General features: G+C 31.9%; 2 protein-coding genes across 2 annotated transcripts; one reads left to right on the plus strand and one right to left on the minus strand.

The window, feature by feature from the left end:
- Positions 1-1,113: 1,113 nt before the first annotated feature.
- LOC114193615 (GDSL esterase/lipase At5g55050-like) lies at positions 1,114-4,203 on the plus strand. Its single transcript, XM_028083483.2, has 5 exons — positions 1,114-1,429; positions 2,189-2,328; positions 2,701-2,934; positions 3,043-3,289; positions 3,763-4,203. Exons 1-5 carry the CDS (start codon positions 1,189-1,191, stop codon positions 3,981-3,983), a joined length of 1,083 nt encoding a protein of 360 aa, XP_027939284.1. The 5' UTR covers positions 1,114-1,188; the 3' UTR covers positions 3,984-4,203.
- A 719-nt stretch (positions 4,204-4,922) lies between these two features.
- On the minus strand, positions 4,923-19,797 carry MSH5 (MUTS-homolog 5). Its single transcript, XM_028083403.2, is given in 35 exon segments — positions 4,923-5,258; positions 5,260-5,337; positions 5,428-5,543; positions 5,703-5,726; positions 5,951-5,982; positions 6,401-6,486; positions 6,576-6,629; positions 8,108-8,169; positions 8,276-8,337; positions 8,771-8,857; positions 8,957-9,033; positions 9,851-9,909; positions 10,021-10,085; positions 10,163-10,252; positions 10,326-10,422; positions 10,708-10,807; positions 10,886-10,959; positions 12,684-12,765; positions 12,868-12,918; positions 13,150-13,227; positions 13,446-13,490; positions 13,576-13,677; positions 15,053-15,109; positions 15,474-15,560; positions 15,765-15,822; positions 15,928-15,959; positions 16,032-16,059; positions 16,129-16,230; positions 16,349-16,503; positions 16,725-16,788; positions 17,313-17,385; positions 17,458-17,538; positions 18,078-18,172; positions 18,468-18,499; positions 19,614-19,797. Coding segments are annotated over 35 exon segments (2,442 nt in total). The 5' UTR covers positions 19,650-19,797; the 3' UTR covers positions 4,923-5,237.
- Between the last annotated feature and the right edge of the window lie 66 nt (positions 19,798-19,863).

A 19,863-nucleotide genomic window follows, 5' to 3' on the forward strand; every position in this document is an offset into this window, starting at 1 on the left:
CAAAAGAAACATTCGCATGTGTATGTTTTCATCAAGTTACATATATAATCACTTCTTTGTCACTTATAATCACAATAAAATAAAACGACCTAAGTATTTTGTGATTTTAGATTCTTGATTGATTTTTGAGTACGGTTCTCTATCGAACATTAAAAGTACAACATCGTGTTGTACTTTAAATATTTTTTTAATATATTTTAAAACGTTAAAATTAGTAATAATTAGTATATTATGAAAACACAATAGAGGAACAACATAAGAAAATTAAGTAAAGAATCCAAATCTGTATCTATCTTGTAGTCCCGATAGATGTGAAAGTGAAAGTTGTTTCAGTTTTTAAACTTGGATATATTTTGTTTCCAAAATTTAGAAATAAATGAATATAGTTCTTTTACTCCAATAATGTTACTTTTTACATGTTAAATGATGTGTTAAGTTGACATTTGAGTTAGAACGTATTAAACGGTGTAAACAGTTAGACATGTAAAAAAAATTACATTATAAAACACTTGACATGTAAAAAAAATTAGCACAATTAAATTAAGAAAACTGTATCTATTCAATTTTAAAGTTTAAAAATTAAAATGTATCACAATTTGGATTAGAGAACTCCAATTTCACGCTAAAAATTTTAAAAAATAAAAATATATTTAACCTTCACCAACAAGGAACTATATAAATCTAGAATTTAAAAATATTATTACAGTTAAATGGACTATGATACTTAAACAAAATTATTTTTGACAAAGTTTACTTTTCAATATAAACTAATTTCTTTTCCTTCTATTTTTAAGTCAGATCAAACTTTTATTTATCGTCACTATGCATTCTCACAAGTCTGTCACCAAAACTTTGTAAGAAATAATTTTGCAGTGAGATATCAGAAGCATATGAATGAACATTGTCACAGTTTAGTTGTTGAGGTAAAAACTAAAAACGAAGGAAGAAGCGAGAGGAATTTTCCTTTTGACGTTGACAATGTTTGTCCCATTAAGACATGACACATCATCGACAATAAAATAAACATGAATTTCAGTGGATGGAGTATCTGGAGAATACTGTTGCTCCACTATCTCTCACCACCATTCAATCAATTTTTTCTTTTCACACGTAAACCAGAACCAGAACCTTTGAGCCAGCTTTAGGCTATCTTTAAATATTAATCAAACAGTTGTCTAAGCAACCAAGATGGGTAAAACAGTGTTCTTTATGATCATCTATGGCTTTTTCATCTTATGCTTTGCTTCTTCAGACCCTCAAATGGTTCCAGCTTTGTACGTGTTTGGAGACTCACTTGTGGATGTCGGCAACAACAATTTCTTAACTCTTTCCATTGCAAAGGCAAATCATCGTCACTATGGCATTGATTTTCCCAACCACATACCCACCGGAAGATTTAGCAATGGCAAGAATGCTGCAGATTTTGTTGGTAATTCTAATTCATTCCAAACAAAAACCTTACCATTTCAAATGTTCTTACAATCATGTCGTCACTTATGTGTTCATGTTTTTTAACTTTAAAGACAATGTTTTAGTTCGAGAATTTTTCAATAATTACTGAATTCTGTCTTCTCAGGTAATTAATCTTGTGCCTAATGTGTATATATATCTTGAACTCATTTAGTTTTATGTTTTATAATTTGTTTGAACTGATTCAATCTCAGAATTTAATATATATTAATTGTTAGAATTTAATATATATTAATTGTTGAGAAATATTTTTGGAAACCAGATTTGTTTTCTGCATGTTTCTTCACCTGTAAGATATTCATAAGGTTGATAAACTGGCACCCAGAAAACATGGAAAAATAACGTCGACACATGTGGAGTGTGACAACAAATGAAAATCATAAAAAGACAATATATATATATATATATATATATATATATATATATATATATATATATATATATATATTTTGGTGCACAAACTTCATAATACTTTGTAAAGTTTCTTATTATGCAAATTAATAAACGTTCAAAAACTCAAGTGTGAGTCTAAGTACTGTATTGACTAGAAATAAAAGAGTGGAGTACTGTATAAGGATAAAGACTCATAAACTCATAGTCTAAAAAAGAGTAATGTCAATACTTAATGTGGTTGAATTCATATCTCATTGGTATTTGTTCTCGGTAGATAATTTTTTTAGTTAATGTAATGATTGTGTTGTGTGGGTTGAAATTGCAGCTGAGAAATTGGGTTTGGCAACTTCGCCACCTTACCTCTCTCTAACATCGAAGGCCAACAAAAACAAGGCGACATTCATTGATGGTGTTAGCTTTGCCTCCGCAGGTGCTGGAATATTTGATGGTTCTGACTTGCGTTATGTAAGTCACCAAAAGTAGTTTTTTTTTTTTGTTTTTACTTTTATTCATTTATTGTGGGTAGACGACCCAAATACGGCTCTGGGAATCTGACCCAAGATGGACCTGAAGTGGGTCTCCGTTGAAAGGAATTGGTGTTTCGGGTCCATCTTTTTGAAAGACGTGGACCATTTAAATCTAGACAGTGACGTAGTTCCTTTTCTTTATAATTAAGAACATTATTAATTATTAGAGAATATAACTTAATCATATATATGTTTATTATTTTTATCTCATTTTTTCATGATGACAAAATGTGAATTGAGTTAACCAAATCAGTGTGTTGGATTTTAAATTTTGAGAACCCTTTCAACATTTTGTTCATTATGAATTCAGAGACAATCAATACCATTGACAAAACAAGTGGACTACTACTCTATTGTGCACGAGGAAATGACACGAGAAACAGGAGCAGCTGCTATACAGAAACATCTCTCAAAATCAATTTTCGTTGTGGTGATTGGCAGCAACGACCTCTTTGGATATTTTGAGTCATCAGATCTTCGTAAGAAAACTACCCCACACCAGTACGTGGATTCCATGGCACTCTCACTAAAATTGCAACTACAGGTACCATACAATAATCGTAATTCGAAAGATCTGTGACAAACGTATACACTGTTTAAGGATAAACGTTTGTGTCCTTTGCTTTGTTTTTTTATTTAAATTTTTTTGTAGAGATTGTACGATCATGGTGCACGTAAATTTGAGATCGCGGGAGTTGGAACACTTGGATGCTGCCCTGAATTCAGGCTGAAGAACAAAACGGAATGCGTTGTAGAAGTGAATTACTGGTCTGTAAAATACAATGAAGGCCTTCAATCGATGTTGATGGAATGGCAATCGGAGAATAGAGGGATAATCTACTCCTACTTCGACACTTATGCTGCCATCAACGACCTCATTCAGAGTCCAGCTTCCAATGGTACTGTCATTTACCACCACACTCTCCTATTTTCTCTCCTTAATAATAAATAACCAACTTATCACAATATCCACACACGAGGTCAAGGCCGTGGATTGAATCCCTAGTTAACAATTTAAAGCAATAAGATTGATTTCGTGGATTTGAAAGGAAGAGGGTAGAAATTGTGGATTCAACCCTTCACTAATAAAATCTAATAATTAACATTTTTACACTCAATAAGTTTTACATTGTTTAAAAGTCAAGATCAAATATATTTTAAATACTCATTCATAGACGTTTTTAAAGAATAAAACCGTGACATAACTTTTTCAAAATGAATAATATCTCAAAAATGTGATTGTCGTTTTTAACGATTTGAGTTGGGTTGGGTCGGATGATATAATAACTTTCTTGTAAATTTTAACTAATCATTAATTAATTATTTTTATCGTATTGGATTGTGATTAAAAAAAATTGAAATCCCTTTTCAGGATTTAGTGAGGTAAAAGGTGCTTGTTGTGGACTGGGTGAGCTGAATGCCAGGGCTCCCTGCCTGCCATTGTCAAACCTTTGTCCTAATAGAGAAGATCACATCTTCTTCGACCAATTCCATCCTACGGAGGCAGCTTCTCGTATATTTGTTAACAGACTTTTCGACGGTCCTTCAGGTTACGCATCTCCCATTAATATGAAACAACTAGTAGCAGCCTGAACTTCAGGATTCATTAACTCTTCAATGACATTTTTTTTTTCTTTATAGTTCGATGTTAAAAGTTGAATGTGATATTGGGGAGGGAAAAAAAATCCCAAAGCCGGGCTTCAGGAAAAATGATCTCTGGTTAGAAAAATATGCATTCCTATGAGAATGATGGTTTTTATACTAGTTTTTAATAGATGTTAATGAAATATGACAAGAGCATCAAACTATATAATGTTTCCATATCAAGTAGTTGTAGCTTACGTTGACTAGGTGGGTCGGATCCAACTGCTTCAAGTTCAATAGTTGATGTTAATCCTAGCTGTGGACAAAATCAACCGAAAGAGGAAAGGAAGGAGAAACATTCATAAACATATTAACACTCCGAACTTGTTAGAATTTTCTAAATATTGTTATGGACCACAACCAACTTAGGATTTTAGCTTTGGGAATGATGGGTTAATATTGCAATCAATTTAGAAATGCTTGATATTTCTCTAGTAATAAATTCGTGGGTGAAATAGCTTGTTAGATTTATCTTGTGACGTTACTTCAAAGTATTTAAAGGAACCAATAAAAATAACTTATCATATTCTTATAAGTTACTTTCTATAATAATTAGTAAAAATAACCTAACTTACTTTTAACTCTAATTATAAAAAACAACTTATACACATTACGTACAAGATAAATATCAATTCAATAAATTCATAATTAAGCTATTTACCAAAGTGGGTTCTAAGTTTTGAAATTGTAGTAGACTTCAAACACCTAATTATTAGGGTTTAACAAATATCTTTCATCCTAATGAACACGATAGTCTTTTTTTTTATTTTTTAATTTAGTTCTTATAATTTTGAAAATTATATTTAATAAAAATAATTCATTTTCAATCTTCTATAAAAGATCACAGATATATGCTTTTGTAGTTTTTGAGAATTACTTTTTTAAAGGGCGGAACATTTTAAACCTACTCATTATAGTGTAATCTAATAAAATTAGATTAACTCTTAACTTCAGACTTCTATTGAAAGTCCTATCAGTTATGTTTATATATGATTAAAGCTATTCACTCTCTAAACTTTCCACATACTACTAACTTTTTAGCTTGAGGTTGATAAACCAATGAAAAAGACTCTGCTATAGGAAGATATAATTCTCCAAAATGGATGCTCAATAAAAATGTATGCAACTCATCTTGATATAAATGTCATACCATCACACCTGGCATCTCAATAATTCCTACGAAAACAATCAGCAGATAAGACTTCAGTCACGATGCATTAAGAACTGGAGAAAATATATCCTCAAAGAAAAGTTTTAAGTCGCCTTTTTCAATATCGAATTCCAACAGTTTATCCATGGCATCCTGCATTCCATTTGGAAATATAAGTAAACATACCTGAGAGAGTAAACAATATCCAAAGCACTAATTTGAATCTTGAAATTGAAATTTCACCTTGCATTGACGATCTTGGGCAGAGATGTTCTCATTGCATAACCGCTCGACATGATTATTATTTGAAACGGTATCCAACACAGCAGCAGCTCTTTTTACAATTTCCTCTGGTACACCTGCGTGAACGGTGCAGCTTGTTTCAATGAAAGAAATAAAAACAGAAAAAAAAAAATGTTTTATAAATTTTTTTATCACGAGGAAAGAATGAAGAATATGCTTTGCGTATATTTTTTTATCAGGAAATATCATTTTTAAGCAGCAGTTTTGTTAATTACCAGCAAGCAGAGCACAATGCAGCCCTGCAGGATTTCAGAAACCGCACACATCATTTTCATTGGTATTTCAATTGATATTGCAAAGTATGTTAGTAATACACTCTTCAAAACACTTTTAAAGACACTTCCCTGTGCTTGTATTCACCAAATGATGTATCAAAGAATGTGTTTGACATTTTTCTTTGTTGTGTTAGAAAGTATATCTCTAATATTCTAGACATAAAATACCGAATAAAGCAAAAGCATACCGTAGCTATGATGGGCATGTCCAGGGATAAGCCTGCGAGAAAAATGATAATAACAAAGATGAAATCTCCTCAGACAGTATATTATCTCAATAGTCTAGACAAAGTACAAGGGCGAAGTATAATGAAAGCTCCTCTGCCTGGAGCATTACATGAACCAAATACTATCATTCATGTGCATATTTTAATGTTCAGGATGACCTCACCGAAATAGATGCATGCTTAAACATATAATTTTTGGCAATCAGTTTTCCATCTCTAATCTTAGACTAAAAAAACTGCATCTATTACAGTAACTTTTTTTAAATACAAACACACGTTTGTTATATTGTCTGATCAAGTGAAGTCCAACAACCTACACAATTTCCATCAAATCCTTCTTTTGACATCAAATAAACTTTGATGGTAAATATAGTTCTTAGCATACTGCATAGCAGAATCAACAAAATATACCTGTATAAAAATACAATGTCGTCAATGTATGTGGAATTGTCGTCAGGCCTCAGTATACTCATTGTGTAAAACTTAATCTGCTCAGACTGAAATAGTCCAAAGGAATTATGTTTATGATCACTCAACCGAGGAGTTCAAAAACTTCAAACTTCTTGCACAAGTATAAGTGCGTAACCTTGGTCAGGGAATGTCCATGCAATAAATCCATGAGATGAGTGCACACGAAAACCTACAAATTTTGCAGAACAAATGACAGTTACAATCTCTATGAGAAACTGCCTATAGTCACTTGGCCAATTGTGAATATATTTTTGGATTGCAGTTTGAATCTAGGTTCTGAGTTAATACTTCATCTTAATAAAATTTCCTGGGAAATTGTCTTTCCATAACAATGTCATGAAAAAACTAATGCTTGAGTAAATAAAAACTATTATTTCCTGGGAAATTGTCTTTCAATAACAATGTCCTGAAAAAATTACTGCTTGAGTGTATAAAAAACTATTACTTTTTAATTTCATCATAGAACTACTCTAATGACTCATGATCACTGGAACATGATTAGCTCATGTATATACAATCATGTGTGGAACGATCATTGCCAGTCACTAAAACAACAACAGAACTAATTGTCCATTTTAACATTTAACTATCATTCTTTCACCATTTACCACCCAGGCTTTCCTATCTGTAACAATTGTCAAACGGGCTGAGTTGACCGGTTCAGCCTGACTTAAGGAGTTACCTAAAAAATTGTATCGATCTGATCAGTTTTATAAAAGAGCTGTAATTTTAACCTAATCTTGCTCCGTGCGGAGTCAGTGGATCATTTTGACTCACTTTACAAAATTTTAAACAAATATAAAAACAAAACTTTTAATAAAAGAACACATACAATTTTAATTTTAAAATTTAAATATAGTAATTTAATATATATAAATAAATGCAAATTATAATTAACATATGTTTTTTTAAAAAATAATATCAATTTAATTATTTTAAATACAATTATTATTTTACAAAACGAATCACTCCATAAATTTCAAGACCGGATTAGCCTAAACTTATTTAGATCGCAGCAAAATGACTCAACTCCATTTGAACAATTGTTTTAGACTAATCTAATCCGTTTTGTAAGTTTTTCTATGTCAACCCATATCACTGAAACAATCTTCACAACTAAATGTTTTACCATCATATTCTTTAATTTTCATGCATCTTGCCATTCCGTTAAATGTATGACGGTATGATGAAGTATAACGAAAGAAAATAAAATGACATCAAAACGACTTCTTTTTGCCAAAAAAAAAAATATTAAATTAAATTATTGATAAGAAATTATTATAAAGGGTTGTAAGATGGTAGAATAAGTTTATAAGGATTTCTAACATATTAACATTTTTTGCTAAATAAAATATAACAAAGCAACGACTTTTTTCATTTTTTTGTGACAAATCAGCATATAAGTATATAATGACGGGCAAAATATGCAAAAGAATAAAATATATAATTAAATGTACTTAAAAAAAACTTACATAATATAATTAAGCCTAATATCCGATATAGACTTGTAAAGAAACACTTAAAAGATTATAGATGAGACGACGGTTACTGGAAAGCATAAAGATGGTCATCTTCGGAAAATGATATTATAATTCCTGAAAAGTTGAATTCATACACACATTATATAATTTCAGGAAGAAGTTAAACCTTTGGAGGTTCATGACATGTGACAAAGTGATTTATGGTTCCAGCAAGTAGACCAATGCCATCTGAAAGAAAGATTAAAAATTTAAGCTAAAAACTAGCCTCAACAATACGCACACACATTCCATGCATTTGTGAATTTTAGACACTCTAAACATTGGAGAAACAGACCTTCTGTAAGAGTACCTTTACCAAATTCATCAACCAAACACAGAGATTGCGAAGTAGCATGCCTGTAGATTTTCTAGGCATTAAAAAAAATACATATACACAAACATTGCCCTTTTATTAAAATGCAAATTATCTTGGAACCCTCCGCTTATTTAATTGTTGGTATAAAATGTTGGATCATTGTACCCAAAAATTCTGAGTTTTAGTCTCTGTTGGTTAGGTTTTTGGCAGTGTAAACCACCACATGATAGAGATATAAGAACTAAAAGTTAAAACAATTGTTAGTATAGATATTAAAATATAAACTTTTAAGTGGGGGTTAAAATGAAAAGTTAACTCTGGTATAGAAACCAAATAATTAACCAAAACAAACGAATGATATAGAAGATAGGGCATCCTGCACCATAGTCCATCCAAATGCAAGGAGGTTATACAGATTTTTCCTGTGACGGTTTTATGTTAAATGTAATGGAGATGGCTTTTTTCTTGGAATACCTGAGCATCATCCCTACTTGATGTAGATCAATCATAAATGTTGATTGTTCAGCTGTCATAAGCCTGCTTCCCGTTGCACAAAATATTCTAAAATACCTCCCCAACAAACAAGTAAATAAAAAACGATTAGCATTCAATAATGTAACTCTTGTTTCATAAGGGACGTGATTCATGAGAAAATTATACCTATCTGTTAGACCCACAGTTGCTGAATCGGCTGGCACAAAACTACCAATGTGGGAGAGAAAAACAATTATAGCAATCTGCAAAATACTTATCGTTAGTTTATAAATAACAGAGCAACAAGGAGCAAGGTCAGTAACATCATATAGTAGCCAGACGTTATACTGTATGTTAAGGAATCAACTATTTGAAGAACAGTAAATTCGAAGCTTCCTTTTTTAGTCTTCAACACAGTCCCTGAACAAAAATCCTTGAATCCGGAAAGGTGGATAAGCACAAACTCATCCACATGAAACGATAAAAATGTTAAGATTTTGTTTTTATTTAGTGTGGTCACTCATTTTACTTTGAGATAATCATACAAAAAATAAGATATTAAAAAATGTTATTTTTTAGCAATAATATAATATAGCTCAAATTAATTTTATTAAATTGTGATGTCATGTATATGCTATTGTATTCATCAACTTATATAAAAATGTTATTAAACAATGATAATATCAAGTAATTGTTATCCCGAAAATACATGTTAATTAAATTATTTTTTCAATTGAATTAAAGAAAAAAAAAAAATATTGGGTGAATGCCACGACAATAAAAATATGCAAAACCCAAATAAAAAAAAGATCTGATGAATATCAACAATTGTAGTGTTTAGATTGTCAGACCAGATGAATATTAAAAACCAGAAGTTCATAACTCTGATACACGTACTACTAAAATAGCTCCTGCAACATTTTTTTCATACAGAGACTAGAAGTTAGGAAAATTCTTCCATTTGGAGACTAGAAATTAAGGTTATAGAATGACCTTTTCGACATAGTTGCTATTTTAAAACAGTACAATCAATATGCTGCGGAATACATGTCCCAGAAAGATAAAGAACTAATAGCTGACCTGCTTTATATAGATACTTTTTCCAGAAAAATTAGGACCGGTGATGATATTTATTCTTCCTACCGTAAAGAGCAATGGAAGAGGGATTAATAACAAAATAATTTGATCAAAAATGGACTTTAATAATATAAGTTAGCTAATATCAGTTATGTATGTCTACAGCTATTTACCATCATGAAGAATCTTAGTGTCATTAGGAATAAATGTGTCTACCGTCATTTCCTGCAAAACATGCCTACAAACAAAGCCAGTTTTTATCATTAACCATATAAATGATTTTCCATTAGGTTCTTATAACCAGATGATCTGAACCTTCCATTTTTTATATCAAGCAAATTTTCTTCAGTCAACGAAGGCCTGACGTAGTTGTTCTGCCGTGCAACCAATGCCATTGACAAAAAGCTGAAGCAAAATTATTAACGATAAAAAAATGTCCCAGCTAGCACCAGTTATTTATAATGACAATTTATCTTACCAGTCCAGTTCAGCTGCAAAAGTTGCCACCTTTATCAAAAGGGTCTGGAATAGCAATATACGCGAAAACAAATCTCTGGTGATTGCCCTCTCCATATCTTGAATAAAAGAACTCAAATAAGTAAGATTGCACCAGAGACCAAGCGTTTAACTTTGAAGGTAAACTCAATCATATCTATTACGTCTCATAGATCTTACGGTGAGAGTCTTACCACAAGCTGTGTCAAGGAATTCCATAATTTTATTAAAATCTAATTGCTTACATCGAGAGTTTTTTTCATTTCAAGGTTAGAGCATGTTACCAGTCTGGGCAAAGGCTCGGCGAATTACTTCAAAGCAAATAAGTAAAAATCAGGGAACTATCAAATATATGCTTAAAATACCTTGAATTTTATGGTGGATATCACCGAGCAGACTATCCAATTCTCGTGTCTTTGGCGTACGATAAAAGTATCTTTTTGTCTCTCCATCTGTGTCACAAAACTGTACTTGAAATGAATAACATGAAATATAAGATATTAATTAGGTAAATCATTTGACTGGGTGCAATCACCAACATACTGCGTATTCCCAATCTACAAGTGTCTCCAGAGAGGTTTCTTCAGGTTTTTCTTCAAAGATACACATTAAATAACCTACAGTAGACAGAAACAAGATATGCATTGCTCATTAATAAGATATCCAGTGTTGTTTGATAGCCGGAAAAAAATATGCTATGAAAAAAATGTGAACTGATGTTGCCAAACAGCCAAAATGGCAGGGCAGCGCCACCTTGCCACGTTGTGGCAGAAATCCAGCAAATTACTAACTGAGACTCTTGGAGTTGAGGTTTCCTCTTGGTGGCAAATGGTTGATGAAAGTATTATAATCAAATATAATTAGACATTGAGTTGAGGTTTCCTCATGGTGGCAAATGGTTGATGAAAGTATTATAATCAAATATAATTAGACATTGATGGTACATCTGAAATATCAATGTCTAGTCCTGATGGACTTGAAGCATTTGTTCAGAGATCATTGAGAGTGTTAGAGAAACCCTCTTATTTGCCTGACTATGTGTGTTCTAGCACTTCACACACTCATCTCATTCAAAATTTTATTCTTTAGACAAATCGAGTCCAAATTACAAAACCTTTATCAATCAAATTTCCTCTACTTATGAACTTCAGTTCTATCATCAAGTAGTACCCTACCCTGAATGACGCAATGATATGGCTCAAAAGATTAAAGCTTTTGAAGATAATGACATTTGGTCTTTAGTCCCTTTACTTGAAGGCAAATATTGCATAGGATGCTAATGGCTTTTCAAATTGAACCGTTCAATTGATAAATACAAATCTCAACTGAAAGTCAAAGGCAACACACAACAGACTGGAATTGATTTCTCATACACTTTTTCACTAGTGGCAAAGCTTACTTTTCTAAGAGTCTTATTACCTATTGGTGCTCCAAAAAATTGGAGCCTACAGTAGCTAGATACTAACAGTGCCTTCTTAAATGGTGTGTTATTTGAGGAAATACTCATGGATATTCCCTAAGGTTACAAAACAACAACAAAAGGATTAGTTTGCAAGTTAAATAAGTCTATATATGGACTTAGGCAAGCCTCTAGACAATGGTTCTATAAGTTCTCCTCAACATTACAGTGACATGGTTTTACACAGTTTAAAAATGATTACTCTCTATTCACTTATAGTTTTGGTTCTTCATTGGTCATTTTGTTGGTTTATGTGGATAACAAGCAGGACCATATTCTTCTTGTGTTAACAATGTACAGTTGACAACAAGTTCCTTGTTCAAACTGAAGATCCTTAGTTCTCTTCTCTCCAATAATTTTTTAAGATTGGAAATTGCCGGATCCAACAAAGGTAGTTCCTTGAGTCACAGAAAATATACTTTATATTTACTTGATGATACTGGTTTCTTAGGTAGCAGACCAGCTGCACTGCCTATAGGTCTCAGTTTAAAACTTGGCCTCAATGGTGATGACCCTATTGAGGATCCCTTTATATTCTTTCTTTGTCGTCTAATTCTCTGATTTTGCAACTTCTAAGTTCTGTGTCCCCCCATTGCTTTCTCTTTTATTTTTCTTTTCGTCTTGCTTAAGAAAAGGTTATTGTGCATAACTTTATCTTTACATATATGTAAAGAAATTGTTTCGTATTTGAATTCATGACAAACCCAGTCACCAGGATAAATCAAAAAAATGAAAATGAAGGATTAAAACTAAACATAATCATATCTACTGGAATAAACAATGTTTACAGCCTTTTATTAAATGTACTTCATAAAGAAAGAGCAATGCAATGACCCATTACCACATTTTATGGATACAAGTGTAAATGAGAGTCAGATCTACCTATTTGCTGTATATAAACAATGCAAGGAACACGCTTGTCCTTGCATAGACCAGGATGTTGATCCAATTCCATCGATGAAACCTGCAAAAAATATGTATCATGACGAGAAAAAAAAAAAAAATATATATATATATATATATATATTAATTTTTCTGATCAATTAAAATTTACACAAAAAGCCACCTCTTCCAGAAATTCCGGCAGTTCCTCATATATTTGCCTCAGCTCATCTAACTACAAAATACCGAAGACAGTTGAACCAATGAAAGAAGAAAATTTTATACATTAGATTAAACCTTCAAACATCTATGGATTAATTTCTCTACTTAAAATCTCATCCTAGTAGGCACATGAGCAAAGAAACAATTTGACAACACATTTTTCAACTTGACTGGCACATGCATACTATCAAAATTCAGTACATTCACACAGCCGAAGAAAAGGAACAAGAACATTGGGTTTAACCTCGTCACAGAAACCTTCCTTCACAACCGTCGCATAACCTTTCTCTTTAGTTCTATTTAAATCAATAACACCAATTACCTGCACAAACCATAATCCAAACAAAGGGAAAACTGCTATCGCTTTTTATCCAAACAAATTAAATAAATCTCTCGATTGAATTGACTCTTGAAATGGTTCCCCTCACTCTACCAGATTCGAAAATCAGATGCTTTTAAAACATCAAAGCACATTATGTGCGATTTCTCTTTTTAGTATTTCTCATCATAATTAATAGGAGAGAAACAAATAAAACTTACCAGTTCATAAACATAACCAAGTTCTGCTGTTATACATGAATTAGCCTGCAGTAATGTTACTTATCAAAAGTAAAACCATTTAAGCTATAGTGTAGACGAGTGCACTCGAATAGAGCATATATGCAAATACCTTCTCGACAATGTCCAAGTTTAAATACTTCAATTCTTCACGAAGGTCTTCGGACATTCCAACTTCAAAAATCTTGTTTACATGCAACAGCGCACAAATACTCTAAAAATCATATGAACATAAAATCAGTGCTCAATCCCAAAATGAACTTCTATTGTAAAGGAAAGTATATTAAATTGTTATGAACATCTATCGGTGAAGGTATCCTCTCCATTTTCCACAACTCGTGTAAATGGATTTCTTAAATAAACAGTGTCCAATATGGAAAGGAAAACCCTGATATTCTTTTTTTTTTCCTTAGCTATATCTTTGTCATGAACTGCAACATCGTAGAATACAGTTATATCGTAACAAAATAATGGACAATCCATAAAACTAAAAAAAAAGGTTCCCATCCATATTTTTTAAAATATACAATTAATTATATATATATATATATATATATATATATATATATATATATATATATATATATATATATATATATATATATATATATTTTAAAACACATAATCTAGGATGAAGCATCCTCATGTGTAGAAATAGAAGTTATGCTATGTTTGGATTAATAGTGTTGGAAAACCAAGTTAATGATAGTCATCCTTGACCCATCTTAATTACGTCTTTGGGCTACCTTAATTGCAGCAGCATTGAAGGGGGCACGTTTAGCCGAGAGATGTGACTTATAAAACTTGGGCAATCTTCACTTTAGAAACTGACGTAATACGATTGTGCTAGGCATTAAGTCCAAATTGTAAGATATGAAAAACAATAGATTGAGCAAAACGAAATGGAATACCTGGCTCCATTGATTAGATTGTTTAAAATGGGATGGAATAAAACAGAAGATGATGAATTACATTCCAATTTACATCTCATTCCATTCAATACTCCTATTAACCCCAGATCATTATTAAAATATACAAAAAACAAATTGTTAACTTTATTCCATTCCATTTGGTTTCATCCTAATCTATTTGAATCACTATTAGATATTCAACCATGATGAAAGCTATTGCTAATTTTATGCACTGACCTATCATTTACCAGACTTCTTATCATTTAACTAGTTCAACATTTTGCCCACCTCTTCAATAACAAAAACTAACACGCTTTCAACATTACCTCCCCTCAGTCGCATCAGTTTTTTTATCTTGTCATTTTTCAATTTTCATGCAGCAAGATTTCTTCGCTTTTAATCACTGACAAGAAAAGACAAATAGAAAATAGCAACAAATGGAGAAGGGAGGAGGAGAATATTTGTTGGCCTTTGATTTTTGTTAACTTGTAATATACAAAGAAAATGTTTAGAAGTTAACAATTTTTTAAAGGCCACTGTGGTCATGTAAAACTAAATTCAAGGAACAGAACAATATAAATTTATTTTAATATGTAGAAGCAGATGTGAATTTTAATAGGTTACAGCACAAGAAAATATGACTATTAGGAACTAGAAAAGAATAAAAGAGAATTTTACCTTTAGAAGAGCTGCCCAATCAGAGCTAGTGCACGTAGAGCTTGGACAGTCAAATTTCTTTAATGATTTATTAAATCTTCAAAAAGTGTTAGTACGCAAATAATACAGGCTTTTGCTTCGAAAAGAAACACATTCATAATTGCATAAAACAGACTGACGTATGCACTCAAGATAAAAAATGATTTTCAAATATGTAATAGTAATATCATGTTTCAACAATGAATAATGTTCAATATTTGTGATTGGAGAGTTAAAATCATGTAGTTAACAAAATTTTAATGAGCACACATCATGCTCTTTTTAATTGTTTATTTGGCCCGAACAAAACACAATCTACAAAAGAGAATTTAAAGAATAGACAATGAACATACAGTCAGACGAGCATAAGAACAAGAATGAGAGAGGAAGAGACATTTCATACCTTCAGCAAGTGGGGTATATCCTTCACAGATTTCAAGGTTTCCCGTAATGAAGCAACAAGTTCTTCTGAGCATAGAAAAAAAGATATCTACTTACCATCAAAGGAAAACATGTTTTCATAATTATATGATTAATTTGTTGAAGATATGTAGTGAATAAGATATTAAATAGCCATTTCACCTCAAAAGGGACTATAATTAAATAAAGTAAATTTTTCTATCCACCTGAAATTTGGATTATACAGATTAGTGAAGCCTAATTAGACAATATATGCTAGACTATAGAAGGATACAGAATTTAAACGGTAGTTCAGCACTTCAAGATCAAGAATAGGCCTTAAGAACCAATTTCTGAAACGGGGAAATTATGTGAGAAAAATGTCGCCTCAAGTTCTCAAGCTCAAGAGATAGGTAGGTTATAAATCTCACATTCTCACTATTTTTTATTCATGTTACCTCAAAAGACGTCTACCCATCGGAGTCACACACTGCATTCAAGACAAACTATTAATCTTATGTGACGAGAAATTGGCACACACTATTCAAACCACTCAACAAACCTTATTGATCATTCCAAATACTGAAAACCTGCAATTAAGACATTGCCTTAGATATTTACATATTTTTTAAGTAGAATATTTAAGATTAAGTAATTACCCTTCTTTTGCTCTACCGATTCCCATGTGGCTTGGGTGCTTGTCAATTTGGAATATTTGTAATGCTTCATGAGCTGCTGCATCAAGTTTGAGAAAGTTATTTCTGTATCACCAAGGTAAAGGACAGCCTTTGAACTCACATTTTCTCCTTTCAAGTTTCAAGCAGCACAAAGAAGAACGTTTTTGCCTATAAACACTGAGAAAAATAAGTTCAAGGATACAGTGAAATTTCTGCAACAGAATCAATTGAAATTGATGTATTTCCTGATTCTTTCTGTTCAAGAGTATCTACAATCCTTTCATCCTCTAGTATTGCAAGGAGACCACCACTAGCACGAACCTGTACTTCACTTCCCATGTCCATCATTGAACTCAGCTGCAGGTGTAACAGAGGGGAGAAAGAGGGGGATGCATATAAAATTATTAGAGTATTGCAACAGCAATAATAATTGAAAGGACAGAAGATTTTTCCATACAAAACTTGTTATAATATAAGCAACAATTAATCTAGAACAAATAAGTATTCTATTACTAATTTAAGGATGTGCATTTATAATCCTAAGATACTAGGACAGTGGTGGGTGGTTTCTAACTCACATAGTAAATCCTCTCCTTCATATTTAATCCATCATCCATCCCCGCCACTCGCAGGTAAATTAATCTGTAAAATCAGGATTCTTGAAGTAGAAGAGATAGAATACTAAAATTGCAGCACACTTTTATTTTATTTGATATAAAGGAGTTTACAAATCACCAAATAAAAGCTGTCATAAAATAGCTTTCTCCACAAAAAAAAAAAAAATCAGGCATGCTGAATAAAACAATTAAAGGGTAGCACCAAGACGTTTGTTCAATCCTTTAACTGAAACAAAGCAGTAAAAAAAATATAAACTTTTCAAGGTTGAAGAGAGAGGCAATGATGGAAATTATGTGATGAGAAAAAATGATCCTAATACCCCAATTTCAAAGCGAAGGTAAGTTCCTAAATCAAACGCTACTTCTGTGTGTGGATGTGTTAATAGATAGGATAAGTTTTAAGCATTAAGTGAAAACAAATCAAATAGAGAATCTGAAAGTCCAAACAAAACAATCTCCATCAACAATTCGAATATTCAATATATCATCCTGTACACTGCAAAAAGATTTAAGTTAGAATTCTCTTTAAGATCTTAACAGATGTAACACCTATGCCATGCTTGCTCGTAGCTGAATATTGAACTTTTAACAAGCTTTACTGTAGGATACTCAGCTACTCCATCTGCGTAACTTCAATGGGTCAAAGGTCCAAATAATAGTCTTTCGTAACTTAATCACATTAAGGGCATCCTACCCTTTTGTTGCAGAGCAGACAAGAAGGATTCTTCACTTTTAGTGCTTGTGTAAATAACCAAAGGGTTGGCTTGATATTTCACTGCACCAGATATTCATATATAAAGACATTCATTTACTAGAATTCATAACAAGTAAAAGAAGTATTCGTCTTAAAATCAATAGGGGTATATGAAGCACAATATTGAAACTTCTATCAAAGAGAACATATCTATGCTGAGTCTCAAGTTTCAACTTTGAACATCAAAACCAAGGATCGCATTTGGCCTGAATTTCTTAGAATATCATAACTACTTTAGAGTTAGAGTTTAAGAAAAATGCTTAAAATTGAATTTAAAGTTGTTTGGCAATTATAAAACTTTTGAAAACTTTTTGGATATGTTATCGGGTTTGAAATTTGGACTGGTTAAAGAGAAAACAGAACTCCTATAATTAACGTAACTAAGATTCTTGTTCTAAGCTGTTTTAATTTAAAGGGGGAGAAAACTCTTTTTATTTATAGAATTACGTTTGGCAAAACACAACTTCTCCTTTTAAGGAGAACAGAAACCAAAAATAAGCTGTGCAAATTACTACCTAAAATTGAGCTCAAAGTCAACAATGATAAGAAAGAAATCATACCCAGATCAATAATTGGAAAACCTTTGTCGCCATCATCCCAAACTTCAAGTACATAAAGTTGTCGAAGTGTGGAATCATAATAAGAAACTCCTATTCTGTATTTGTGAAAGAAAAATAAGGCGGAATACATGTAGCAGGAGCAATAACATTAAGCTGCACAAACCTTTCATTATTATATAACCCTTTTGCCCGTCAAAATTGCAACATTACACAATATATTTAATTTTCAATGTTCTGAAACAATTTGCCACTTAATTTCAAATATCCTTCCTGCAACATCATTCTTCACACGATTTCATTCCCACTGCTAGGAAACTATCACTTTGTTTTTGCACCAAACAATTTTATGCAAGATTGGGCAACAGATACTTGGGCTATTAAAAAGCTTACCTATGACCATTTAGTATGCAAGCCATGTAAACCTGTAAAAAGTCCAAATTTTCCAATCAAGGACTGAGGTTGCAGTGAAGCAAATCAATCATTCAAGTAAAAAGGTTGCAGGAACCAAAAATTTAAACTGAGCAGTCTTGACTTTATAATCCTTAGAAATTGTATATGACCATACGATTAAGATATACAAAAATTACTCTGGTATTAAATATTTAACATATACAAAAATTAAAGCCTTTTCCCACTAGGCTAATTAATATTAAAAATATCAATCTAATTTTATTTTGTAGCAATAAATTTACTCTGAATTTAATTGAAGTTATTGGTGAGATACCTCATCCTATGACAGTGTTCAACTTAAATTACAATATTACAAAACTTGTTTATCAGATAACCCTTAAATTTAATGTTTTCGCCTGTTTCTTATAATATGAAACATGTCAAACTTCCTACATAAAACTCATTGATATTTCGTAAATTTATTCTACACAAATTTGAGAATATTTGTAAGCTTATCCACCGCTGTTTTATCTTTATTTTTTCAAGATATTAATCTACTCTATTCTTGTTATGCTAACAACAACCTCCGTATCACCTTGCAATGCATTATAAAATCCAAAAGACTTGCTGCAGCGCAACATAAACACAAGTTCTAGCTTAATAGAAATCACGTCACGAAATTGAAACTCATTTTTCCTAAACTTGACACTTCTAGTAACTGGTAAGACAGAAGCACTGTAAACCGGTGCAGACAAGGGCATGCCCCCTGCCATTGGTGACCGATAAATATCCTTCGCTATCATGCACTAAGCTTGAATTCTATTAGCATAACAAATCTAGTCAAAACAACAAAAACAGTTAACAGTCACCAGAGAATCAAATATGGAAGTATTACTTGTTTGAAACTACTATATATGTAAAGATTAATCATCAGAATGTTTTGACACAAGCCATTCAATCTTCAACTTCAGTGAAGCAATTTAATCGAACAAAGTTTGCAACCTAAAAATTGTAGTAATCTGACTATCCAGAGGGAACAGTGGCGCTATTTAAGATTTTAACTAATTGAGCTAAAACGTGCTTCTTCGGTAGGCAAACAGTAGCAGGAAATCAAAATTTTGAGGCAAATTTATATGAAAGGTGGACCTGAGGAACAGCGTCGATTTCGTCCATGTCCTCCATTTTCAGCTATCTCGATTCTGCACCACCCAGTAAAACAGCGAATGAACAGAAAACCAGAGATAACCAGAATTTGAGCGCGCAAAATTCAAAATACACTGTCCCTTTATATAGAGATACAGAAAATATTAGTCAATTTCCCTAATTAGGCGGGCAATTATTTATACTTTACTCTGTTGGTTGAGAAGCATCTAGATACAGAAAAATGAGAATGAGT

The sequence above is a fragment of the Vigna unguiculata genome, chromosome 8 (genome assembly GCF_037176805.1).
Source record: "Vigna unguiculata cultivar grain cowpea cultivar isolate G323 ecotype 2 chromosome 8, ASM3717680v1, whole genome shotgun sequence".
NCBI classification, from domain to species: Eukaryota; Viridiplantae; Streptophyta; class Magnoliopsida; order Fabales; family Fabaceae; genus Vigna; species Vigna unguiculata.